We start from the raw sequence: 25,873 nt of genomic DNA on the forward strand, positions 1-25,873 counted from the left end.
TTAGTCACAGTAATAAAAGTTAATGATATATTCTTTTCACAAACCAAGTAATCACAAAAACAATAATCAGTGATTACAAATAAATAACATTTTATTATGTGACAGCTCAGACAAAAAAATCATAACTATTCAGTTATGTATGCGTTTTAACTGTTTAGAATTCTGGCAACAAATAATGTGCATAAAATAAACATATGCATCCAAGCAAGAGAATCATACGATATCAACATATCCAAAAAGGAAGCTTCAAACCATGTACTCTTGAAACTCACACCTTATTATAGAGGAGTTGAATATCATGACAGTTTCCTGTATCCACAATTGATGTATAAGAAATACTATGCATTGCATACTCCCATGAAATGAATAAATCGCCTTCACACAGGTGTGTTCAGCCATCTATAAACCACACTATGTGCCGTCAATCCTCTATTCAGATACTCAAATGAATTTAAAAACAAAATATGGAATTTCTACCCTAGGACCAAAGCAAGGCCAACTAAGGCCACCTCTCAGAAGCATCACTGGTAATTATTGCTTAAAGGTTGACTGGTGAAAGATGCAGAAGTTGATTTCAAAGCACAATGGGTATTAGTTTTTCTCTGGCAGAATACATGAATTGTTGATAGTGACCAATGCCCCCTACTGGTCAGGAGTCATGAGGAGGTCCAGTGAAACCATGCAACTTTCATGCGGTCCCACACTGCTCCAATGGAGTCTAGAGCAGGCCGCACATCTAGAATGGTGTGTTTGGTGGAGAGACCAGCATCGTAGTAGTCTATGACGTAACGGACCTCTTTTCCACAACGATTTACAATCCAGTCGTGTCTGTCAAATGGTAATTCATGCCTGAAAATCACAAAGAGTAAAATAGGATGGTTTAATCACACTGCTACTACCCAGCACAGAGATCCAGTCTTTTTTAATTAATGATTACTGGGGTGGGGGGGAACCGTACCCCATCCAATGGCGGAACTTGGCTCTTGGTGTGAGCTCCTTTGCTTTACCTCCAAACCGAACCAAAGTTGGACCACAAGGACACTCTCTATTACACACAAAAAAAGATTACATTGATCTATTAGGCTACTCTCTCTAACATTTTGAGTTAATCTGACACCAACTTATGCTGGGAAGTCAATCATTCTCTACACACTTTGAATGAAGAGCCTCCCATCTGAGGATCTCCTGCCAAGCCATCTCATTGTTCTGGTTGTGAATCTTGATGATGCTTTTCATGTCCTTCTGTCCAATGTCACCCTCATTCCAGCGCCATCTAATTTCAGCAGAGGTTTAAATGTGTTATTTTAGTGATGGTTACACAATAATGGTCTTGTGAAACAGGTTTGATCAAATACATCTTCTGACTAATGACCCGAGTCTGTTCTAATACTAACGTTCTGTATAAATGTTTGTCTGATAAGAAAGTAGTAAGTACAATGTATGGCTAAAAACCCCAGCATCTTGGCCAGTAAGCTCACCCTTTGCGTAGCATTGCGTTCCAAAACATCTGTTCTGATGGGTAGACCCAGTTCTGTTCAGACCCGGCCCGGGGGATTGTGGACTCTTGTCTGTTCACAGACAGAGGGAAAGGCTGACCAGCTGCTGGCGTCTGGTTGGGCGGGGGCATCTGCAAGACACCCATTCACAAGGTCACAGGTCAGATAATAGCGTTTGCATATAAAATCAGCATTGAAAGTTCAGGGAAATTAAATGGCTAGTAGCCCAATTACACACATTTTACAGGGACAATTGAATGGCCCTTGCAATATACAAGGTTCCCACTCTAAATGAAATGTAAAACTCCATGACTATTCCCTGACAACCCCCCCAAATTTCCATGACCTTCTTGAATTTCCCCTAGGGATCAATAAAGTATCTATCCATCTCTATCTATGACCTACTATATAATGAAGGGTACAATACACGACTAAAGATTTCAGAACAGTCGTGCAGTGTTCAAAAATCTTTTACTTTTTTAGAGCGGGAGGTGAATAAATGGTCAATGAATAAACAAAGTTGGGCTAACCACAATTACTCAAACAAGCAGTAAAGCTAATAACCAGATATACACCAATTCTGAATGGAAATATATTTATATAAATGTATTTTGGCAAAATTTTGACAAAATTCCCTGACTTTGCCCCCAAACTGATAAAATTCTTTGACTTTCCATGTCTGGAATAGACTTTCCAAAATTCCATAACCCTGAATATTATTGACATATGTAAGTTGCTTTGGTTGGAAGCATTTGCTAAATTAAAAGGTACTCTAAGCGATGTTACACAGTTTCTAAGATAAAACATTTTTTGTCACATACAGCAAACATCACCTTATCATCCGCTAGCTGTATACACTGTAAAAAAAACACAGTCTCTGTCGACAGCCCAGGCTCCAAAAACAGCAACAAAAACAGCCTGGTCCAGCATGGACCATGAAACATAAACTCTTCCTGCCAATCTCAGACAAGATAAACGTTCAGAAGTTTCAGTGGCACGGGAGGGAGGGGCGAGCTAGCTCTCTGTTTTGTTTGAACATCAACAGAAGTGACAGAAGTCAACAGAATTACCCAACATCGCTTAGAGTACCTTTACTAAATGAAATTGTAAGTGATGATACCATGTTTGCAGGGTTTATGTCAGACATTGCTCCATTCTCTCCTCTTGCTGCCTTCATTGGACACTCTACAAACTCATAGGCTCGGTCCTGATGAGCAGGAGTCTCTGGGACAGAAGGGGAAGTCTTTGGTGCAGACGCCTTGTGCATGGGGCATTCTGGGGGAGGAGCACCTGGAAAAAGGCAGCATTATATCAAGTGGGTTGTCACTTTGGAAGTCACAGTGCATTGTCTATGGAGTAAAATGTTGCACACTGACTGTCATGAGGATTAGACCAGTGTCCTCCCATGTTGCCTTATTCTTACTTTGTGTGTGGTCCTGATGCATGGGACAGCTCCGTGGTGGTGCAGATCCAGAGCTGTATTCTGGGGAAGAGAAGGTCTCGACCTTCACTGAGCCCATGTGGTTGGACACAGTCTCGGTCATCGTCACTGTCCGACCATACACCTATTAAAGCTGAAGTCAATGATGGTAAAGTTAAGGCAATCACTAGCCTATAAATCCAGACGCGCCCCTAGCGGCTGCCAGGGCTAGGCAATCACGGCTTCAAGTTCAACATGCAGATGACATTCCAGTAACTTCCTTAGTCAATTATCGATATGAAGCTTGAAATACGGCTCAAATCGACTTAAAACAGGACCTGGATCTATGATAACCATAAATCCGAACGCCTTGTGCATCAATAGCTTCATGTTCGCTAATGGCTAAATTGACATTTCCTTTCGTAATTAGCTTGCGTAACACTAAAAAACACAACCCATAGAAAAAGCAGGAGTGGTAAATGATAATACTGAGCAGCTAACGTAAGGTTAAGTAAGTTATTGGTCAACCGGCATCTCAGTAAGACAGCAAGCTATCAATTCGTTACGTTAGCGCGGTTATAAAACACAACTATTGTCATTCGAAAACACCCTCAATCAAAATACATCACAGCATCTTTTAACCAAGGAAAATCACTTTACATATTGAATTGTACCATAAAAGTAACCGCTTACCTTGACAGAAACAAGCTCCCTTCAATGTCGTGCACAACGTTCACCTCATGCAACCCACAATGCCTTTCGTCCCAGTTGCATCACAAGGGTACGTTCAAGTATTCATAAGTCTGCGCAGTCTGTACTGTGATTGATTCGATATTCAATTATAGATTTAGCCTAGTTGTCATATAGCATACACAGTGAAATGTTAACCCGGTCAACTACATCACAAAATCCCAGAATATAAATAAAATACAAACAAAATGAGTATATTAATAGTCCTAATAAAAATATCAATAAAACTGAAATCCAGAGATAGGCCTATATCCATCTGAAGCCTACATACTAGGCCAGGGCTATTCAATTAGTTTGTAATGGGGGCTAGTTCATGAAAAGCATCACAACTGAGGGGCCGGAGAAATGCGGCTTGAAATATGAGTAATCACATTACAGCTGTAGATACAATTAAGTACAACAGCAGCAATAGGGGTGTTCAAATGTTGTATTTTGTACATGCATAACAACATCTTTAACTGGTTGTTGATGGCTAATATGGAATGGAATCGGTGATAAGATAACAGTAATGGAATCTGTGCTTTGCACAGTACTGCTAGGTCCAAGATTTCCATGGACTTTCCTCCTATGGACTTTCCCCTAAAGATGCCAGCTGCAGCAGCAACATTTCCGGAAAAGGTACTGGCTTGATGAAATTCATTCTGGACTCTCTATACGACCACATAAAGACCTCGGGATACTTTGGTTTGGCTTTAGGGACCCTCTACTCACTACCACGTAAGTGTAATGTTGTTTGGAACTGTAGAAGAGGAATAAAAATAGTGTTTTGTAGCAGCGAAATGAGATGCCCTGGTCACTAACAGGCTAACGAGTTTTGACTAAAAGCGGTAAAATCGAACTTTCTCAAAACACATCAGAATGACATGATTTTGATGTCAACTCAACGTATGTACTCCCAATCATCCGTAAATTGATCTGAAGTGCATTTTACTCCGGATAATTCCTTTAAAGCGAACGAGAGATGCAAGAGTGGAGAACAGCATGCGCTTAAAGGGCCAGTACAAATGGCCCGCGGGCCGCCAATTGAAGAGCCCTGTTAGGCTATTATGAATACTATCTCCAGTCAGGGTAAAAATATTCAAAGGCCCAGTTTGGTATCTTCAGCCTCTTCTGCACAGCTCAATACAGCATCTGAAAGTCAGCCTCCAGTTTCCAGGGCTTACTAGATCATGAGACAGGTTTGTATGATGTACTGCAAATGCTTAGATTCAGTCTGGTCCACGGGTCCTACATGGAACACTTCTAGCCCCAGCCTTTGCCATCCTTCAAGTCATTTTGTAGTGGTTTTGTGTACACACTCACACACAGGAATTTTGTTTTGTATTCTAGTTTTAAAAGAGCCTCTTTAATTTTTATTTCCCATTTGTTTTCCCATTTACTTTTTACCTTTGTGACTTGACTTTATTACAAGGTGTGTAAAATACACACACACACACACACACACACACACACACACACACACACTGTGTTTAGGTTTCTGGATGAACTGCAGTATGTTATGCACCATGAAGGACCATAAGTAGTGCCACGACACACTGGCAGATGTAACCAATGTTAGACAATGCAGTAAGCAACTTGGACGTCCAAATTGTTTTAGAAGAGCTTCTTTCAGTTTTATTCCTGTGTCCTTTTCCCCAGTTACATTTCACTTTGTGTGTTGAACTGCAATAAGTTATCACTGTATGGACAGAATGCAATTCAAAATAGCAGGTTGTGCTGAATATTGTTTTTTTATTTGCTTTTTTAAGACATTTAACAGCAAATGCAAGTGATTGTAAACACATAACAGACACACATTGCTGATAACTGAGATTGCAATGATACACACCACTAGGCTATTAATGATGGCAATTCATTAGACAACAACAGGGAAACATTATCTATTATAGTCAGTTCAATAAAGCCTTAATGGTTCTGACCTATATAAAACAGAAGTACTGGATGATGATAACATCTTCTCTCATTTTGCATTCAATTGAGATGCGATTCAAAGAAGTGACTCAGAACACGCTAGTTGACTTCAGGGGTTTATTTCACTTTACTTATTCACCCTTGCTCACTAAGAACACATATGATTTGACTTGAAAGGGCACCAGATGCTGGTCTCCCCTGCTACTGCTGTGCTGCTGCTCCCAGTCTATGGAACAATCTGCCTCTGAATGTACGCAGTGCCCCCTATAGGCACATTCAAAGGACTCCTAAAATCACACCTATTCACTGAGGCCTTCCCCTCCTTTTTTGTTTTTGTTAAGCGACCTTGGATATATTGAAAGGCGATAAACAAATCTAAGTTATCATTATTATTACACGAAGGCACCTGACTCATCCTTAGGTAGCGGTGTACACTGGGGGCAGATCTTCAGGTTTGCCATCCCTCGGACCATCAACACGGCTGTGATGAAAAGGGGAACCCAGACTAGGCAGGAAGAGAGGCATCTGGAAAAACGCCCAAATGAAAAGGTTAGCTGAGGGATCCACAAGCCAGTCACCCACATGCCAGTAAGGTCAGTCATAATGGTCTTCTCCATGACTCTGTACCTCACAGGTGTTCAATGGAGGAGCAGATGCGCAGGAGATGAGAAAAGGTGGGGGCACCTGGCTTGAAACGACCACCTGCAAAAAAACAACAACAACATGCTCAGAGAGGTGTAGTCAATACTAATTTGACTGACTAGTGGGCAACAAGTGTCACTATATACTCACCTGAGTATTTGAGGAGCAGGTGGCTTTGCAGACAAATGCAGATACGCATATGGAAACAATGAACTCCAGCACTGACAAAACTATCATGACTCCAGCAATCCCCCTTGCCCTGGTCTGTTGTGGGGGAAATTCAAAATATTATATTATGTATGTTACAGAATGCAATAGTATATTAATTGAGGTATACATACCAAGAACAATGCCCTACTCCTCCAACAATCATAAGTGTCATGGCCTTCATAACGGCAACTGTGATGAAAGTCTGTTAGGACAATGAAATCAAAGCTATGTAAAATTATGGAGATTCCAGCAGTTATGGTGCTTATGACATTCACCACCAGTGATGCCTTGAGCTGCAAGATAAAACAGAAAACAATAACAAGATATCTTAGATATACAGCACAACTCAAAGCTGAAAACCATGAGGATCAATACGTCATCACACACACATGTAGCGTAGGCATGCCGAGGCCAGGCTAACACACATGCAAATAACTCAATAAAAATATATGTCATGAAGAAATCAGGAACTGAGTGTTAGATAATCTGTAATGACTCACCAAACACTGACAGAGCCTCTTATTGGCTTCAACAGTAAGAGAGCCTGCTATAATGTACTAAAAAAAGAGGACATTTTACATTTAGGTAGCCAATGATATAAAAAAACAACAACTATGTTTTAGATTGTAAACAGAGACAGAAATATACAGCATTTATCATTTACGGTACAGTATACAAATATAGAGAGTACTGTAATTTAATGGAGAGGACTGTAATTTCACATCTATTATCCAAAGTTTACACATTGATTTTGCAAACTTTCTTCAGCTATGAGGTTCATGCATGGGGGCAGGCTACACGGATGCATTTCTTCATTCTTATTTCATGGATGTGGTCAATACTTCTTTTTTGTATCAATTTTTATGTTTTGAATTAGCATACAACACTGTCCTGTGGTTTATACACAGGGTGGCTAATACATGAAAAAATACTGTATTTATAAAAATGAGCATAATATTGATGGACTTTGCTAATGAATTCAGTAAATGTTGTGACTGCAGAAAAAATGGAATTAATCTCACATTAATTGATCCCCAGAGCATGATACCAGAGAAAGAGGACACTGTTGATGATTGAAATGCAGTCACAATGCCAAACAAGAATACAACAATGCCAGTCATTATCTGGACCGTCTGCAAGAAATTAAACATATAGGCTATTCAGAAACATGCAGGAAAAATACATCAAAAACGTGTTACAGTTGATTAAGAAAGCATGCTACCATTTCTTGAAATGTAGCAATTTATATGTGAGCCTTTTTCAGCCTGATGCAGTGTGATGGTGTCAATTATAAACATACTCCCAGGACTGCTGGTTCTCCTTTAAGGAATTTCCCAATCGGAGATGAGGCTGTTGGCACAGCTCCAGTCTGGGGTAAAACATCACTTTGGGCACTTTGTTGTGGATACACATGGGTAACGACCACAAAGCCATTGGAGGACGGATCACAGTTGCTCATTGTGGTGTACCTAAAATACATCAGTGAAGAGTGTGTGTGTGTGTGTGTGTGTGAAGAGTGTGTGTGTGAAAAGTAATAATAACAAAAGTTTTATAACAAGTCTCCTCTGTCAATAACTGTGGCCAAACCGTATAGCCTTTTTAAACCGAGTCTGCCTTTAACTTGACACTTGACTACTTTTCATTTAGGAGCTTTTTAATTTAAAAAATAAAAAATAAAAAAATATTTGAGGCTGATGATTAACACAATTTGTGTTCCTTCCACTTATAGTAATCTACCTCTATATTGTCTTATCATATCATTGACCACCTTTCATTCTTAACGGCATTCAGAGAAGAGAGAAAACCACCCACACTTACTTTTGTCGAGTTCTGCTTGAATGTAGAAGGGCAGGAAATGTGTCTTGATCACAGATAAACAGTGTTACCTTAGGACCAGGGCAACTGGTAGTCTTAATTGTGTTGCTCATGGTCTCTGTGACAACCACAGTAGGATGAGAGCTTGCCATGGTCCCTCAGGTGTAATTATGTTGTTTATGTTGTGAAAGAGCTAACAGAAAGTGATTAAACATTGCCCCCTAGTTGTTAACACTTGTATTACAGTACAATTCAAGTCGTCAAAAATGGGACAGTTGGAAGAATAATGAAACAGCTGGTAAAGGAGGGGAAGGACACGGTTGTAAAGCACTAACTCAGCAGCTGGGTTGCTGAACAAAACCCAGAATCAGCACGGCTGTACTTCCAAGGGCCCCTGGGCACTGAGAGCTCATTGGCCCCCTACCTGGGCCCCAGACACGTGTGCGTGCGTGCACACAAAAAAACACGCCTACCTGATACAACCAAGATGGCCAAGAAGATTACTTTGAGCTTTCAGTCAATCTGGTATGTCAAATGCACTTATTTTTCAATAGCAGGGACCAGCTATGCCTGTAGTTCAACAAAAGTTGGTCTTTCCATACTGCCATTTCACTCACAAATCACAAAACAAGGGTGAAATGGATAAGATCTCAAGACAGAGTATGGCTCAGGAAGACCATGTCAATATCACTGAAAATTACCCAACAGCACACCAGTTATTATGCCTGACATCTGACCGACTGTACAAGGAGTTTTATTTATCTCATATACTAAAGTAAATCAGAGTGAAATGTTCAATGACATGTGGTTGCTAAGTGATCAGTGTATGTGATCAAATATAGTATGTGTGTGTGTGCGTATGTGTGTGTGTGTGTGTGTGTGCACACCCCTGTAGACTCATGATAGATAGCTGAACTGCTTTAATCTACTGGATTATTCAGAAGATTTGATTCCTAATGTAACTTGACTTGACTTTAAATAAAGTATATAAAATGTGTGTGTGTGCTGGCTAAAATCATATCTACAAGAAAGAAGCTTCTTTGTTGCCATCGGAAACTGTACCTCAACACCAACGTCCTTGACCTGTGGTGTTCCCCAGGGGTCGATCTTTGGGCCACTATTATTCAACCTCTATATGCTCCCACTTGGACAAATCATCCAAAATAATTTGATTTCATATCATAGCTATGCATCATAGCTACACAAATTTACTTAGCTCAATCACCAAACGACTATGGTCCTCTTGAATCTATGTGTCAGTGTATAGAACAAATCAACACCTGGATGTCTCAAAATTTTCTTCAGCTGAACAAAGAAAAAACTGAAGTAATTATATGTGGTAAAAAGGAGGAAAGACTTAGGGTTGCCACTCTCCTTGACACAAAAGGGTTGAAGGCAAAGGATACTGTTAAAAATCTTGGTGTATTAATTGACAGTGATCTAAATGTCAAAAGCCACATGAAAGCAATAACTAAATCAGCTTTTTACCACCTCAAAAATATTGCCAAACTCAGAGGGCTGATGTCAAAACATGACTTCATGTCAAAACTCATTCATGCATTTATCTCCAGCAGGGTTGATTACTGCAATGGACTGTTCACAGGCCTTCCAAAAAAGACTATTAAACAGCTTCAGGTGATACAAAATGCAGCAGCTAGGATTCTAACAAAAACTAAAAGAACTGACCACATTACTCCAATTCTTAAGTCCTTGCACTGGCTTCCAGTAAGTCACAGAATCAACTTTAGAGCACTATTGCTTGTTAATAAATCAGTAAATGGAGTAGGAGCTAAATACCTGTCAGACATGCTTCAGCAGTACACACCTTCTCGTCCTCTCAGGTCCCAGGTGAAAAACCTGTTAGTAAAACCTACTGTTAGAACTAAACATGGTGAAGCAGCTTTTAGCTGCTATGCGGCTCAGCTCTGGAACCAACTTTCGGATGACATCAAAAAGGCCCCAACTGTAGCCAGTTTTAAATCTAGACTTAAGATCAAACTGTTCTCAGATGCTTTCTGCTAACTGCACTGAGTTACAAATTCTGAATCTGCCTTGATAATTATTCTACCTTGTCTTTTATTACTTTTCTACTACTTATGCCTTTTTGTTTTTTTTTGCTTATTAATTATTCTTTAGGCCTATTTTTAAATGATTTTACCTTGTGTTTTATGTTTTCTTTTTATTATGATCTTTACCTTTTAACTATTCTTTGACTATGTTGCCCTTCTATGCTTTTATTTGTTATTATTGTTTGGTTTGTTTATGTAAAGCACATTGAATGACCTCTGTGTATGAAATGCGCTATATAAATAAACTTGACTTGACTTGTGTGTGTGTGTGCACGCGCATCATTTAGCGTTTATAATTCACACACTCAGTAGGCTAACTAGCTAATTACCTCGGCATGGTGTCCATCCAATACCAGAGGAGTCTGGACATTGCTGCCCACATTTGCTAATTTCCAGCTGAAAAAGTACATCAGCACAAATCAATAGTAGGTTTATATAGTTATAGCTTGCATTAATATTTCTTAATTATGAAAACATGTAGGCCTAGTATGCTTATAGCCTTCACTTGGCCTCTGTTTTACAGCTAACAAGAAAAAGGTGTCTTTGAACACTACTGTAAGGAGTGTTTTACAGTAGCAGAGGAGTTGGCCATCGCAAATAATAGTGGAAGGCCGATTGTGGAAGGGGTTGAGGGAGGCATTCGTCGGATTCTGGTGCTGTGGAAATGTGTAGCCTTTATGTGCAGGGTACAGTAATATGACATTCAATTCAACAAGTTTGTTAAAATGGTGATTTTAATTTATTAGGCCTAGGCTATGTCCGATTTATTTTAGGCTATTCTTGCTCAGATGTTCAGCATACTGTAGGCTAGGCTAGGCCTATGTCCGATTTATTTTCGGACATACAGTATTCTTGCTCAGATGCTCAGCATCACCGATTAGATGGAAAACATGAATGTCCACGTAAGGGCATTCCTATGACGGGTGACATTAGAGACTTCTGCCTAGATCATCTGACAAAGATAACGAATTCCCTCGAATAACAATCTATATCTTCGAGTTACAAATTCTGCATCTGCCTTGATAATTATTCTACCTTGTCTATAATATATATATATGGCGGTCTCTAAAACCCCTCGAAGAGAGCACCTCACGATTTGCGCTCCGATGTCGTATGGATCATCCAGGTACGCCGACATAGTCTCGAATTGTTAGTGTTGGGGTGGTCGCCTACTTATAAAGGGTGTGGTTAACGGAAACCTCGGGTTAACCAAGAACATAACCTGCTCAGAGCAGGTTTGAGATGCAGCGTAAATCACATGGCAGCATACCTCGGTTAAAACCTATCCACCTTTCGTAGTACGGGTTAATCGGGAATTTACGCCACACGTGATCAAGTTACTCTCGAAGTTACCCAGATAAACCAGTAACCCCGCTTCGTAGTACAGGCCCTAGTCTTTATGCACTTGTCGTATGCTAGCCTTAGATGGTAAATAGTGTGTGAAATTAAGGCCCATGGGCGTCATGAAAGAAAGTTTGCTACTCAGCATTCATGTAAGAGTTAGGTGGTAGGCCTACTGTATGCGCAACCAGCCGATGTGTGTAGGTTCGAAGTAGCCTAGAAATCTAGACGCACCCTAGCGGCGGTCTACATTTCAATGATATAGGATGGCCCGCCAGGCTAGGTTCGAAGTAGATATTAGTGGCTTTTATTATGTTACCTTATTTCATGGCCTGATGGGTTTCCATGGTAGCAAATTATGACGTGATTAAAAGCGCCAGGTGGCGTTCTAAAATAACATTGAATTTGACGTCATAATAGCGCTTGGAATTAATTTACTTCCTCTGAATTCAAATGCCATTCGACCAAAGTGGGCCTAGGTAAGTCATAGCAATTTACTTCTCAAATTCACCAAATTGAGCAATTCACAAAATAAATGCACTTCTCCCACAGGTCAGTATGACCGAGCCAACGGATCGAAACCTTTTATCGAGAAAGGTATATTCTAATTTAAAAATGGATTATTTTTATATTTAATTCAACAGATTTTGAGTGTAGTTCTCTGTGAGGGTAATCCTACAGGCCAGAACAGAGCTTAAGAGTGTGTGTGTGTGTGTCCGTGTGTCCTGAAGGAGAGCAGGTCTGTCAGATTCCTGATGGTCGACCCTGCTGTTGACTGTTACCTGGGAGATGCCCATGACCTGTGCGAGGTGAGGGAGACAAACAGTCTCACAGTGCAGATGAGAGATCTGAATGTGACAGGCTTACCCAATGATTAACGTCACATATCAACAGGGGCTAAATACACATGGCTAAAGGGCTGGACACTGGCCCCAGTGGGCAGCTCACTAGGAGCTGATTGATTATCTGATTAACTTTTAACGGGCACTGCAATTAATGTGTGTGAGTGTGTGTGTGTGTTTGCGTGTGTGGGTGTGTGTTTGTGTGGTTGTATGTGTGTGTGTGTGTGCGTGTGTGTGTGTGGTTGTGTGTGCGTGTGTGTTTGCATGAGCATGTGCATGTGTGTCTGTTTAGACTGATGAGGAGAAGACCAGGAGTGGCAGCAGTGGCGGCTCTCAGTTCACATCTGGATCTGGATCTCTGGCCGTCTGCACCCGGTCCTACTCCTCTGCCAGCTTCTGTAAGGTGAGACTGCTGTAGGCTGGTGCTCTGACCTCTATCTGACCTCTATCTGACCCCTATCTGACCTCTATCTGACCCCTATTTGAGCTCTATCTTACACCTGAGATAGATTGCAGTGACAGCTGACAGAGGGATAAATATGCGTGTTTGGTGTGACTAAGATGAGTGTGTTTGTGTGTTTACTGAGGAGGATGAACGCAAGAGCAGCAGGACCATTAAGAGAGACAATAGGGGCGACTGCTACCTGAGCGACGTGTCCAGCTACAGTGAGGTGAGCAGAGTCCAGCACAGAGTAGAGTAAAGTGGAGTAGAGTGTAGAGTAGAGTAGAGGAGAGTAGAGTGGAGTAGAGTAGAGTAGAGTAGAGGAGAGTAGAGTAGAGTAGAGTAGAATGTAGAGTATAGTGTAGAGTAGAGTAGAGTAGAGTGGAGTAGAGTAAAGTGTAGAGTAGAGTAGAGTGGAGTAGAGTATAGTGTAGAGTAGAGTAGAGTGGAGTAGAGTGTAGAGTAGAGGAGAGTAGAGTAGAGTAAAGTGTAGAGTAGAGTAGAGTGGAGTAGAGTAGAGTAGAATGTAGAGTATAGTGTAGAGTAGAGTAGAGTAGAGTGGAGTAGAGTATAGTGTAGAGTAGAGTAGAGGAGAGTAGAGTGGAGTAGAGTGTAGAGGAGAGTAGAATAGAGTAGAGTGGAGTAGAGGAGAGTAGAGTAGAGTGGAGTAGAGTAGAGTAGAGTAGAGTAGAGTAGAGTAGAGTGGAGTAGAGTGTAGAGTAGAGGAGAGTAGAGTAGAGGAGAGTAGAGTGGAGTAGAGTAGAGTGTAGAGTAGAGGGGAGTAGAATAGAGTAGAGTGGAGTAGAGGAGAGTAGAGTTGAGAAGGGTAGAGAGGAGTAGAGTAGAGTGTAGAGTAGAGTGGAATAGATTAGAGTAGAATGGAGAGTATAGTGTAGAGTAGAGTAGAGTGGAGTAGAGTGGAGTAGAGTAGAATGTAGAGTAGAGTAGAGTAGAGTGGAGAGTAGAGGAGAGTAGAGTAGAGTAGAGTGTAGAGTAGAGTGGAATAGATTAGAGTAGAATGTAGAGTATAGTGTAGAGTAGAGTAGAGTGGAGTAGAGTGGAGTAGAGTAGAATGTAGAGTAGAGTAGAATGGAGAGTAGAGGAGAGGAGAGGAGAGTAGAGTGTAGAGTAGAGTAGAGTAGAGTGTAGAGTAGAGTAGAGTAGAATGTATAGTAGAGTAGAGGAAAGGAGAGGAGAGGAAAGGAAAGGGGATTACAGTTGAATAGAGGAGAGTAGAGAAAAGGAGAGTGAAGTTGAGTAGATGGGAGTAAAGTTGAATAGAGGAGAGTAGAATAGAGTAGAGTGGAGTAGAGGAGAGTAGAGAAGAGTAGAGTAGAGTGTAGAGTAGAGTAGAGGAAAGGAGAGGAGAGGTACTGTATTTTTTTCTACTCTACTCTTCTCTAATAGAATAGAGTATAATAGAGTAGAGTAGAGTAGAATAGAATACAGTAGAGTAAAATAGAGTAGATTAGAGGGGAATAGAGTAGAGTAGAGTAGAGTAGAGTAGAGTCCAGATCAGTGAGAAGAAGAGAGTCCAGTGATGCAGGTCAGTTGGACACAGAGAGACTCTAGTCCAGACCTGGAAGAGGAATGAGGAGTCGGGTAAAAATGATGCCACATGTAGTCTAAAAACACAAGTCCAAGTCCTTCATCAGCACTAAAGATAAGCACATGGGTTTGTGTGTGTGTGTGTGTGTGTGTGTGTGTGTGTGTGTTTATCTTAAGTTGGACCTTAAGGAGAGCAGGTGTGTCAGTGCCTTGAGGACCGACCCTGCTGTTGACTGTTACCTGGGAGACGCCCTTGACCTCTGTGAGGTGAGAGAGATGGTCAGTCTGACCCGCAGTGCAGATGAGAAATCTGAATGTGACAGGCTTACCCAATGATTAACGTCACATATCAACAGGGGCTAAATACACATGGCTAAAGGGCTGGACACTGGCCCCAGTGGGCAGCTCACTAGGAGCTGATTGATTATCTGATTAACTTTTAACGGGCACTGCAATTAATGTGTGTGAGTGTGTGTGTGTGTGTGCGTGTGTGTTTGTGTGGTTGTATGTGTGTGTGTGTGTGCGTGTGTGTGTGTGGTTGTGTGTGCGTGTGTGTTTGCATGAGCATGTGCATGTGTGTCTGTTTAGACTGATGAGGAGGAGACCAGGAGTGGCAGCAGTGGCGGCTCTCAGTTCACATCTGGATCTGGATCTCTGGCCGTCTGCACCCGGTCCTACTCCTCTGCCAGCTTCTGTAAGGTGAGACTGCTGTAGGCTGGTGCTCTGACCTCTATCTGACCTCTATCTGACCCCTATCTGACCTCTATCTGACCCCTATTTGAGCTCTATCTTACACCTGAGATAGATTGCAGTTTCAGCTGACAGAGGGATAAATATGCGTGTTTGGTGTGACTAAGATGAGTGTGTGTTTGTGTGTTTACTGTAGTATGAGAAGGATGAACGCAAGAGCGGCAGGACCATTAAGAGAGACAATAGGGGCGACTGCTACCTGAGCGACGTGTCCAGCTGCAGTGAGGTGAGCAGAGTCCAGCACAGAGTAGAGTAAAGTGGAGTAGAGTGTAGAGTAGAGTAGAGGAGAGTAGAGTGGAGTAGAGTGTAGAGTAGAGGAGAGTAGAGTGGAGTGGAGTAGAGTGTAGAGTAGAGTAGTGTAGAGTAGAGTAGAGTAGAGTGGAGTAGAGTAAAGTGTAGAGTAGAGTAGTGTAGAGTAGAGTAGAGTGGAGTAGAGTAAAGTGTAGAGTAGAGTAGAGTGGAGTAGAGTATAGTGTAGAGTAGAGTAGAGGAGAGTAGAGTGGAGTAGAGTGTAGAGTAGAGGAGAGTAGAGTAGAGTGGAGTAGAGTAAAGTGTAGAGTAGAGTAGAGTAGAGTGGAGTAGAGTAGAGTGGAGAGTAGAGGAGAGGAGAGTAGAGTGTAGAGTAGAGTAGAGTAGAGTAGAGTAGAGTAGAGTAGAGTAGAGTGGAGTAGAGTGTAGAGTAGAGGAGAGTAGAGTAGAGTAGAGTAGAGTGGAGTAGAGTAGAGTGTAGAGTAGAGGGGAGTAGAATAGAGTAGAGTGGAGTAGAGGAGAGTAGAGTTGAGAAGGGTAGAGAGGAGTAGAGTAGAGTGTAGAGTAGAGTGGAATAGATTAGAGTAGAATGGAGAGTATAGTGTAGAGTAGAGTAGAGTGGAGTAGAGTGGAGTAGAGTAGAATGTAGAGTAGAGTAGAGTAGAGTGGAGAGTAGAGTAGAGTAGAGTGTAGAGTAGAGGAGAGTAGAGTAGAATGTAGAGTAGAGTAGAGTAGAGTGGAGAGTAGAGTAGAGTAGAGTGTAGAGTAGAGTGGAATAGATTAGAGTAGAATGTAGAGTATAGTGTAGAGTAGAGTAGAGTGGAGTAGAGTGGAGTAGAGTAGAATGTAGAGTAGAGTAGAATGGAGAGTAGAGGAGAGGAGAGGAGAGTAGAGTGTAGAGTAGAGTAGAGTAGAGTGTAGAGTAGAGTAGAGTAGAATGTAGAGTAGAGTAGAGGAAAGGAGAGGAGAGGAAAGGAAAGGGGATTACAGTTGAATAGAGGAGAGTAGAGAAAAGGAGAGTGAAGTTGAGTAGATGGGAGTAAAGTTGAATAGAGGAGAGTAGAATAGAGTAGAGTGGAGTAGAGGAGAGTAGAGAAGAGTAGAGTAGAGTGTAGAGTAGAGTAGAGTAGAGGAAAGGAGAGGAGAGGTACTGTATTTTTTTCTACTCTACTCTTCTCTAATAGAATAGAGTATAATAGAGTAGAGTAGAGTAGAATAGAATACAGTAGAGTAAAATAGAGTAGATTAGAGGGGAATAGAGTAGAGTAGAGTAGAGTAGAGTAGAGTAGAGTAGAGTAGAGTCCAGATCAGTGAGAAGAGTAGAGTAGAGTGTAGAGTAGAGGGGAGTAGAATAGAGTAGAGTGGAGTAGAGGAGAGTAGAGTTGAGAAGGGTAGAGAGGAGTAGAGTAGAGTGTAGAGTAGAGTGGAATAGATTAGAGTAGAATGGAGAGTATAGTGTAGAGTAGAGTAGAGTGGAGTAGAGTGGAGTAGAGTAGAATGTAGAGTAGAGTAGAGTAGAGTGGAGAGTAGAGGAGAGTAGAGTAGAGTAGAGTGTAGAGTAGAGTGGAATAGATTAGAGTAGAATGTAGAGTATAGTGTAGAGTAGAGTAGAGTGGAGTAGAGTGGAGTAGAGTAGAATGTAGAGTAGAGTAGAATGGAGAGTAGAGGAGAGGAGAGGAGAGTAGAGTGTAGAGTAGAGTAGAGTAGAGTGTAGAGTAGAGTAGAGTAGAATGTATAGTAGAGTAGAGGAAAGGAGAGGAGAGGAAAGGAAAGGGGATTACAGTTGAATAGAGGAGAGTAGAGAAAAGGAGAGTGAAGTTGAGTAGATGGGAGTAAAGTTGAATAGAGGAGAGTAGAATAGAGTAGAGTGGAGTAGAGGAGAGTAGAGAAGAGTAGAGTAGAGTGTAGAGTAGAGTAGAGGAAAGGAGAGGAGAGGTACTGTATTTTTTTCTACTCTACTCTTCTCTAATAGAATAGAGTATAATAGAGTAGAGTAGAGTAGAATAGAATACAGTAGAGTAAAATAGAGTAGATTAGAGGGGAATAGAGTAGAGTAGAGTAGAGTAGAGTAGAGTCCAGATCAGTGAGAAGAAGAGAGTCCAGTGATGCAGGTCAGTTGGACACAGAGAGACTCTAGTCCAGACCTGGAAGAGGAATGAGGAGTCGGGTAAAAATGATGCCACATGTAGTCTAAAAACACAAGTCCAAGTCCTTCATCAGCACTAAAGATAAGCACATGGGTTTGTGTGTGTGTGTGTGTGTGTGTGTGTGTGTGTTTATGCGTGTTTGGTGTGACTAAGATGAGTGTGTTTGTGTGTTTACTGAGGAGGATGAACGCAAGAGCAGCAGGACCATTAAGAGAGACAATAGGGGCGACTGCTACCTGAGCGACGTGTCCAGCTGCAGTGAGGTGAGCAGAGTCCAGCACAGAGTAGAGTAAAGTGGAGTAGAGTGTAGAGTAGAGTAGAGGAGAGTAGAGTGGAGTAGAGTAGAGTAGAGTAGAGTAGAGGAGAGTAGAGTAGAGTAGAGTAGAATGTAGAGTATAGTGTAGAGTAGAGTAGAGTAGAGTGGAGTAGAGTAAAGTGTAGAGTAGAGTAGAGTGGAGTAGAGTATAGTGTAGAGTAGAGTAGAGGAGAGTAGAGTGGAGTAGAGTGTAGAGTAGAGGAGAGTAGAGTAGAGTAGAGTGGAGTAGAGTAAAGTGTAGAGTAGAGTAGAGTGGAGTAGAGTAGAGTAGAATGTAGAGTATAGTGTACAGTAGAGTAGAGTAGAGTAGAGTAGAGGAGAGTAGAGTGGAGTAGAGTGTAGAGGAGAGTAGAATAGAGTAGAGTGGAGTAGAGGAGAGTAGAGTGGAGTAGAGTAGAGTAGAGTAGAGTAGAGTAGAGTAGAGTAGAGTAGAGGAGAGTAGAATAGAGTAGAGTGGAGTAGAGGAGAGTAGAGTGGAGTAGAGTGGAGTAGAGTGGAGTAGAGTAGAGTAGAGTAGAGTAGAGTAGAGTGGAGTAGAGTGTAGAGTAGAGTAGAGTAGAGTGTAGAGTAGAGGGGAGTAGAATAGAGTAGAGTGGAGTAGAGGAGAGTAGAGTTGAGAAGGGTAGAGAGGAGTAGAGTAGAGTGTAGAGTAGAGTGGAATAGATTAGAGTAGAATGGAGAGTATAGTGTAGAGTAGAGTAGAGTGGAGTAGAGTGGAGTAGAGTAGAATGTAGAGTAGAGTAGAGTAGAGTAGAGTGGAGAGTAGAGGAGAGTAGAGTAGAGTAGAGTGTAGAGTAGAGTAGAGTAGAATGTAGAGTAGAGTAGAGGAAAGGAGAGGAGAGGAAAGGAAAGGGGATTACAGTTGAATAGAGGAGAGTAGAGAAAAGGAGAGTGAAGTTGAGTAGATGGGAGTAAAGTTGAATAGAGGAGAGTAGAATAGAGTAGAGTGGAGTAGAGGAGAGTAGAGAAGAGTAGAGTAGAGTGTAGAGTAGAGTAGAGTAGAGGAAAGGAGAGGAGAGGTACTGTATTTTTTTCTACTCTACTCTTCTCTAATAGAATAGAGTATAATAGAGTAGAGTAGAGTAGAATAGAATACAGTAGAGTAAAATAGAGTAGATTAGAGGGGAATAGAGTAGAGTAGAGTAGAGTAGAGTAGAGTAGAGTCCAGATCAGTGAGAAGAAGAGAGTCCAGTGATGCAGGTCAGTTGGACACAGAGAGACTCTAGTCCAGACCTGGAAGAGGAATGTGGAGTCGGGTAAAAATGATGCCACATGTAGTCTAAAAACACAAGTCCAAGTCCTTCATCAGCACTAAAGATAAGCACATGGGTTTGTGTGTGTGTGTGTGTGTGTGTGTTTATCTTAAGTTGGACCTTAAGGAGAGCAGGTGTGTCAGTGCCTTGAGGACCGACCCTGCTGTTGACTGTTACCTGGGAGACGCCCTTGACCTCTGTGAGGTGAGAGAGATGGTCAGTCTGACCCGCAGTGCAGATGAGAAATCTGAATGTGACAGGCTTACCCAATGATTAACGTCACATATCAACAGGGGCTAAATACACATGGCTAAAGGGCTGGACACTGGCCCCAGTGGGCAGCTCACTAGGAGCTGATTGATTATCTGATTAACTTTTAACGGGCACTGCAATTAATGTGTGTGAGTGTGTGTGTGTGTGTGCGTGTGTGGGTGTGTGTTTGTGTGGTTGTATGTGTGTGTGTGTGTGCGTGTGTGTGTGTGGTTGTGTGTGCGTGTGTGTTTGCATGAGCATGTGCATGTGTGTCTGTTTAGACTGATGAGGAGAAGACCAGGAGTGGCAGCAGTGGCGGCTCTCAGTTCACATCTGGATCTGGATCTCTGGCCGTCTGCACCCGGTCCTACTCCTCTGCCAGCTTCTGTAAGGTGAGACTGCTGTAGGCTGGTGCTCTGACCTCTATCTGACCTCTATCTGACCCCTATCTGACCTCTATCTGACCCCTATTTGAGCTCTATCTTACACCTGAGATAGATTGCAGTTTCAGCTGACAGAGGGATAAATATGCGTGTTTGGTGTGACTAAGATGAGTGTGTTTGTGTGTTTACTGAGGAGGATGAACGCAAGAGCGGCAGGACCATTAAGAGAGACAATAGGGGCGACTGCTACCTGAGCGACGTGTCCAGCTGCAGTGAGGTGAGCAGAGTCCAGCACAGAGTAGAGTAAAGTGGAGTAGAGTGTAGAGTAGAGTAGAGGAGAGTAGAGTGGAGTAGAGTGTAGAGTAGAGGAGAGTAGAGTGGAGTAGAGTGTAGAGTAGAGTAGTGTAGAGTAGAGTAGAGTGGAGTAGAGTAGAGTAGTGTAGAGTAGAGTAGAGTAGAGTGGAGTAGAGTAAAGTGTAGAGTAGAGTAGAGTGGAGTAGAGTATAGTGTAGAGTAGAGTAGAGGAGAGTAGAGTGGAGTAGAGTGTAGAGTAGAGGAGAGGAGAGTAGAGTGTAGAGTAGAGTAGAGTAGAGTAGAGTAGAGTAGAGTAGAGTGGAGTAGAGTGTAGAGTAGAGGAGAGTAGAGTAGAGTAGAGTGTAGAGTAGAGGAGAGTAGAGTAGAGTGGAGTAGAGTAAAGTGTAGAGTAGAGTAGAGTAGAGTGGAGTAGAGTAGAGTGGAGAGTAGAGGAGAGGAGAGTAGAGTGTAGAGTAGAGTAGAGTAGAATGTAGAGTAGAGTAGAGTAGAGTAGAGTAGAATGTAGAGTAGAGTAGAGGAAAGGAGAGGAGAGGAAAGGAAAGGGGAGTACAGCTGAATAGAGGAGAGTAGAGAAAAGGAGAGTGAAGTTGAGTAGATGGGAGTAAAGTTGAATAGAGGAGAGTAGAATAGAGTAGAGTAGAGTAGAGGAGAGTAGAGAAGAGTAGAGTAGAGAGGAGTAGAGTAGAGTGTAGAGTAGAGTAGAGGAAAGGAGAGGAGAGGAAAGGGGAGTAGAGTTGAATAGAGGAGAGTAGAATAGAGTAGAGTGGAGTAGAGGAGAGTAGAGAAAAGGAGAGTAGAGTTGAGTAGAGGGGAGTAAAGTTGAATAGAGGAGAGTAGAATAGAGTAGAGTAGAGTAGAGGAGAGTAGAGTAGAGTTGAGAAGAGTAGAGAGGTGTAGAGTAGAAAAAATACAGTACTCTACTCTACTCCTCTCTACTCTTCTCTAATAGAATAGAGTATAATAGAGTAGAGTAGAGTAGAATAGAATACAGTAGAGTAAAATAGAGTAGAGTAGAGGGGAATAGAATAGAGTAGAGTAGAGTAGAGTCCAGATCAGTCACAGTGAGAAGAAGAGAGTCCAGTGACGCAGGTCAGTTGGACACAGAGAGACTCTAGTCCAGACCTGGAAGAGGAATGAGGAGTCGGGTAAAAATGATGCCACATGTAGTCTAAAAACACAAGTCCAAGTCCTTCATCAGCACTAAAGATAAGCACATGGGTTTGTGTGTGTGTGTGTGTGTGTGTGTGTGTGTGTGTGTGTGTGTGTGGGTGTGTGTGTGTTTAGCTTAAGTTGGACCTTAAGGAGAGCAGGTGTGTCAGTGCCTTGAGGACCGACCCTGCTGTTGACTGTTACCTGGGAGACGCCCTTGACCTCTGTGAGGTGAGAGAGATGGTCAGTCTGACCCGCAGTGCAGATGAGAAATCTGAATGTGACAGGCTCGTCCAGGGATCACTGCTATCATTAAACACCAGAACTAATGCTTTTAATGACTCTCTGGCTAATGCCAGATCAGTTAGACAGCAGAAAAACATAAACTGTAAGTTAGCTTCTGTAAGGTGAGAGTGCTGTAGGCTGGGGCTCTGACCGCTATTTGACCTCTATTTGACCTTTGTGTGTGTTTGTGTGTTCAGTATGAGGAGGATGACGGCAAGAGCGGCAGCACCGCTAAGAGAGAGAATAGGGGCGACTGCTACCTGAGCGACGTGTCCAGCTGGAGTGAGGTGAGCAGAGTCCAGCACAGAGTAGAGTAGAGTAGAGTAGAGTGTAGAGTAGGGGAGAGTAGAGTAGAGTGGAGTGGAGTAGAGTAGAGTAGAGTGTAGAGTAGAGGAGAGTAGAGTAGAGTGGAGTGGAGTAGAGTAGAGGAGAGTAGAGTAGAGTAGAGCAGAGTTCAGCACAGAGTAGAGTAGAGTAGAGTGTAGAGTAGAGGAGAGTAGAGTAGAGTAGAGTAGAGGAGAGTAGAGTAGAGCAGAGTTCAGCACAGAGTAGAGTAGAGTAGAGTAGAGTTGAGTGTAGAGTAGAGTAGAGGAGAGTAGAGTTGAGTGTAGAGTAGAGTGGAGTAGAGTAGAGTAGAGTAGAGTGGAGTAGAGTTGAGTGTAGAGTAGAGGAGAGTAGAGTTGAGTAGAGTAGAGTGTAGAGTAGAGTAGAGTAGAGTAGAGTAGAGTTGAGGAGAGTGTAGAGTAGAGCAGAGTCCAGCACAGAGTAGAGGAGAGGAGAGGAGAGTAGAGTAGAGTGTAGAGTAGAGTAGAGGAGAGTAGAGTAGAGTAGAGTTGAGTAGAGTAGAGTAGAGTGTAGAGTAGAGTAGAGTAGAGTAGAGCAGAGTAGAGTAGAGTTGAGTGTAGAGTAGAAGAGAGTAGAGTTGAGTAGAATAGAGTGGAGTAGAGTTGAGTGTAGAGTAGAGGAGAGTTGAGTTGAGTAGAGTAGAGTAGAGTAGAGTGGAGTAGAGTAGAGTGTAGAGGAGAGTAGAGTAGAGTAGAGTAGAGTAGAGTAGAGTAGAGTGTAGAGTAGAGCAGAGTAGAGTGTAGAGGAGAGCAGAGGAGAGTAGAGTTGAATAGAGTTGAGTTGAGTAGAATAGAGTAGAGAAGAGAAGAGAAGAGAAGAGAGAAGTCCAGATCAGTCACAGTGAGGAGAAGAGAGTCCAGTGATACAGGTCAGTTGGACACAGAGCGGCTCTAGTCCAGACCTGGAAGAGGAATGAGGAGTCGGGTAAAAATGATGCCACATGTAGTCTAAAAACACAAGTCCAAGTCCTTCATCAGCACTAGAGATAAGCACATGGCTGTATAAAAAAGAAAACTCCAATGTATGTTGGCCAGGCGCTGAGTTGAGAGTGTGTGTGTGTGTGTGTGTGTGTGTGTTTAGCTTAAGGAGAGCAGGAGTGTCAGTGCCCTGAGGACCGACCCTGCTGTTGACTGTTACCTGGGAGACGCCCTTGACCTCTGTGAGGTGAGAGAGATGGTCAGTCTGACCCGCAGTGCAGATGAGAAATCTGAATGTGACAGGCTCGTCCAGGATCACTGCCATCATTAAACACCAGAACAAATGCTTTTAATGAGTCTCTGTGGCTAATGAGAGATCAGTTAAACACAGCAGAAAAACAGAAACTGTATGTGAACGTCTCATTTGCACTTTTGACCTTTAACTCTTGACCTTTGACCCCTACAGAGCGACAGAAAGGACTATCAGCTCATTGAGTTACCGCGCCAGGGGAAGAACTCTGTTTCTCCCACCGTCATGGTAACACACCTTTGAAGTTTGTGTGTGTGCGTGTGTGTGTGTATATGTCTGTGTGTATGTGTGTGTGTGTGTGTGTGTTTCGTCATGCACCTGGTGTTGTCCTTGCAATACTTTGTATTCCTTCCCTTGATAACCCTCTAAGGGGAGATAATCTACTGTGTGTGTGTGTGTGTGTGTGTGTGTAGGTGTATGACCTCCCACCCCGTCCTGCCCGTCCCGTGCTGCAGTGCTGGGAGGGCCCCCTGGTGGCCACGGAGACAGACACCGTGGTCCAGCTTTTGAAGGTCGACACCGGCTCAGACGACGTCACCACGGAGACAGACACCGTGGTCCAGCTTCTGAAGGTCGACGTTGGCTCGGACGACGTCACCATGGAGACAGACACCGTGGTCCAGCTTCTGAAGGTTCGCACCGGCTCTGACGACGTCACCATGGAGACAGATGCCGTGGTACAGCTGTTGAAGGTCGAAGACGCCTTGGACAATGTCACCATGGAGACGGACACTGTGGTCCAGATGCTGAAGGTCGACAACGGCGTCACCCTGGCCGCTCCGGCCTTGTACTGGAACGAGAGCGACCTCGTACTGACCAGCTTGGATGAGGACGATTTTCAGGGTGGTGGCGCCCCCTCTGGAGCGATAGAGATCAGCACCTCTCACCTGTCCAACGCTCCTGGAGGCCCGAGCGTGGCTGCAAGCGACGCTGCTGCCCGGCGTGATGTCCTGCAGGGGCTCAGCGGTGGCGGCCTGCCAGATGCCTGGCTGGAGCTGGAGCACGTGCTGGAGACCAACATGGCCAACATGCGCCAGGAAGTGCGCCTTCATCTGGACGGCGTAGAGCACACGCTGAACTCTGACCTGCAGCTGCGCAAGCGCCTACGCGAGGAGGAGCGCTGGGCCGAACGCCACCGGCAGAAGCAGCGCCTGGAGGGCATGCCCATGTGGCTCCGTCGCCTCCGCAACGCTCTCAAAGGCCTGGTGAAGAGGAGGCCGAAGAGCGGCAGGACTCAACCGGACGATAGCGCCGCAGCAGCATCATCAGCATCATCAGCATCATCATCATCATCTTCATCATCAGCAGCAGCGGGCAGCGACGGCTCTGGGTACAAGGAGCTGTGCCACGTGGCACAGAGCGCGTGCCACTCGCAGGTGGTCCTGGAGAGGACGCGTAAGGCCCACGCGCTGGCCATGGTGCGGCAGGCGGCCGCGCGCGATGAGAGGATGCTCAGCCAGGTTCTGGAGCAGCTGGACGACACGGAGAGAAACTTCCAGAAGCAGAAGGAGCTGATGCTGCAGGACGTGGAGAACACGCTGGACAGGCTGCACATCAGGACAGGCAACGTGAGTCACACACACACACACACACACTGGGCTCACTGGAGCTCCACCAGAACACACACACACACACACACACACACACTGGAGCTCCACCAGAACACACACACACATACACACACGGCTGACTAGAGCTCCACCAGAACACACACACACACACACAGAATCAATGTTGAAGAGTTGATCATGTTGATGAGTTGTTGGCTTGACCCATGCGAGCAGTGCTAGTGTTTAATTGTGCGTCTCTGCTGCGCGGCTCGTTTCAGTCTGGAGGGCCAGTGGACATGGAGGAGGAAAGGAGCAAAGAGGACACACTGAAGAGCAAGAAACCCAAGAAGATGGGCCTGAAGAGAAGGTGTGTGTGTGTGTGTGTGTCTGCATGTGTATGTGCTGTGTGAGTGGGTGTGGTTGTTATGAGTATGTGTGTGCGTGTCTCTGCGTTTGTATGTGCTGTGTGAGTGGGTGTGGTTGTTATGAGTATGTGTGCGCAGGAGATTCATTTTGACCAAGCTGTCACTGCTCTGTTGGTGTGTGTGTGTGTGTGTCACTATTCTGTTAGTAATGATGTGTGTATGTGTGTTTGTGTGTGTGTGTGTGCACAATTATGTTGTTTTCTGCTCACAGGTTTTTCAGGTGCCTTCGCTGCTTCACCTAAATATCATCATCATCACTGGGCTGCCGGTTCAAGGTCGACTCCCCCTTACCCTGTCGTAGTGTCAAAGTGCTCCCGATGTGCAGATTGGCGCCTTGCATGGCAGCCTGTGCCATCGGTGTCCTTGAGCAAGACACTGAACCCTAAAGTGCTCCCGATGTGCAGATTGGCGCCTTGCATGGCAGCCTGTGCCATCGGTGTCCTTGAGCAAGACACTGAACCCTAAAGTGCTCCCGATGCGCAGATTGGCGCCTCGCATGGCAGCCTGTGCCATCGGTGTCCTTCAGCAAGACACTGAACCCTAAAGTGCTCCCGATGCGCAGATTGGCGCTTGCATGGCAGCCTGTGCCATCGGTGTATGCCCAAAAGTGTTTTACAAATGCAGTCCATTTCATCTAGTGAAGTATCAGCTCTATTTTTTATTTTCACGCTAAATATCACCAATAAAATGACCTTCATGGTATATGCTCTGTGTCTCTCCTCTGTTTCTGAAATGAATGAT

At 43.6% G+C, this 25,873-nt stretch overlaps 3 protein-coding genes across 9 annotated transcripts; 1 reads left to right on the forward strand and 2 right to left on the reverse strand.

Moving 5' to 3' along the window:
• Positions 1 to 66: 66 nt before the first annotated feature.
• LOC121677908 (holocytochrome c-type synthase) lies at positions 67 to 3,718 on the reverse strand. 2 transcript variants are annotated; one of them, XM_042057053.1, is made up of 7 exons: positions 3,610 to 3,718; positions 2,920 to 3,070; positions 2,617 to 2,786; positions 1,479 to 1,627; positions 1,154 to 1,273; positions 959 to 1,045; positions 67 to 849 (listed from the first exon to the last, which is right to left on the reverse strand). In XM_042057053.1, the coding sequence occupies exons 2-7, from the start codon at positions 3,038 to 3,040 to the stop codon at positions 657 to 659; spliced, it is 840 nt and encodes a 279-aa protein (XP_041912987.1). In that variant the 5' UTR covers positions 3,041 to 3,070; positions 3,610 to 3,718; the 3' UTR covers positions 67 to 656. The 2 variants fall into 2 exon arrangements, with proteins under 2 accessions (XP_041912987.1, XP_041912986.1); XM_042057052.1 differs by having other exon boundaries at positions 2,920 to 3,061; positions 3,610 to 3,672.
• Positions 3,719 to 5,680: 1,962 nt separating this feature from the next.
• On the reverse strand, positions 5,681 to 10,082 carry LOC121677974 (membrane-spanning 4-domains subfamily A member 4A-like). 6 transcript variants are annotated; one of them, XM_042057123.1, is made up of 9 exons: positions 10,042 to 10,082; positions 8,248 to 8,437; positions 7,730 to 7,898; positions 7,452 to 7,562; positions 6,930 to 6,986; positions 6,561 to 6,722; positions 6,370 to 6,483; positions 6,205 to 6,279; positions 5,681 to 6,102 (listed from the first exon to the last, which is right to left on the reverse strand). In XM_042057123.1, the coding sequence occupies exons 2-9, from the start codon at positions 8,394 to 8,396 to the stop codon at positions 5,995 to 5,997; spliced, it is 945 nt and encodes a 314-aa protein (XP_041913057.1). In that variant the 5' UTR covers positions 8,397 to 8,437; positions 10,042 to 10,082; the 3' UTR covers positions 5,681 to 5,994. The 6 variants fall into 6 exon arrangements, 5 of the variants coding, with proteins under 5 accessions (XP_041913057.1, XP_041913061.1, XP_041913056.1 ...); XM_042057127.1 differs by having other exon boundaries at positions 8,248 to 8,290; positions 10,042 to 10,064; XR_006021123.1 differs by lacking the exon at positions 10,042 to 10,082 and having other exon boundaries at positions 6,561 to 6,631; positions 8,248 to 9,242.
• A 2,058-nt stretch (positions 10,083 to 12,140) lies between these two features.
• LOC121677960 lies at positions 12,141 to 25,831 on the forward strand. Its single transcript, XM_042057110.1, has 18 exons — positions 12,141 to 12,251; positions 12,386 to 12,463; positions 12,789 to 12,899; positions 13,084 to 13,167; positions 14,664 to 14,753; positions 15,075 to 15,185; positions 15,373 to 15,462; positions 17,812 to 17,895; positions 19,310 to 19,405; positions 19,735 to 19,845; positions 20,030 to 20,113; positions 21,436 to 21,531; positions 21,783 to 21,872; positions 23,011 to 23,094; positions 23,314 to 23,385; positions 23,571 to 24,725; positions 24,986 to 25,074; positions 25,344 to 25,831. Exons 1-18 carry the CDS (start codon positions 12,213 to 12,215, stop codon positions 25,372 to 25,374), a joined length of 2,595 nt encoding a protein of 864 aa, XP_041913044.1. The 5' UTR covers positions 12,141 to 12,212; the 3' UTR covers positions 25,375 to 25,831.
• The last annotated feature ends 42 nt before the right edge of the window (positions 25,832 to 25,873 follow it).

Source organism: Alosa sapidissima, chromosome 12 (genome assembly GCF_018492685.1).
Source record: "Alosa sapidissima isolate fAloSap1 chromosome 12, fAloSap1.pri, whole genome shotgun sequence".
Lineage (NCBI taxonomy): Eukaryota > Metazoa > Chordata > Actinopteri > Clupeiformes > Clupeidae > Alosa > Alosa sapidissima.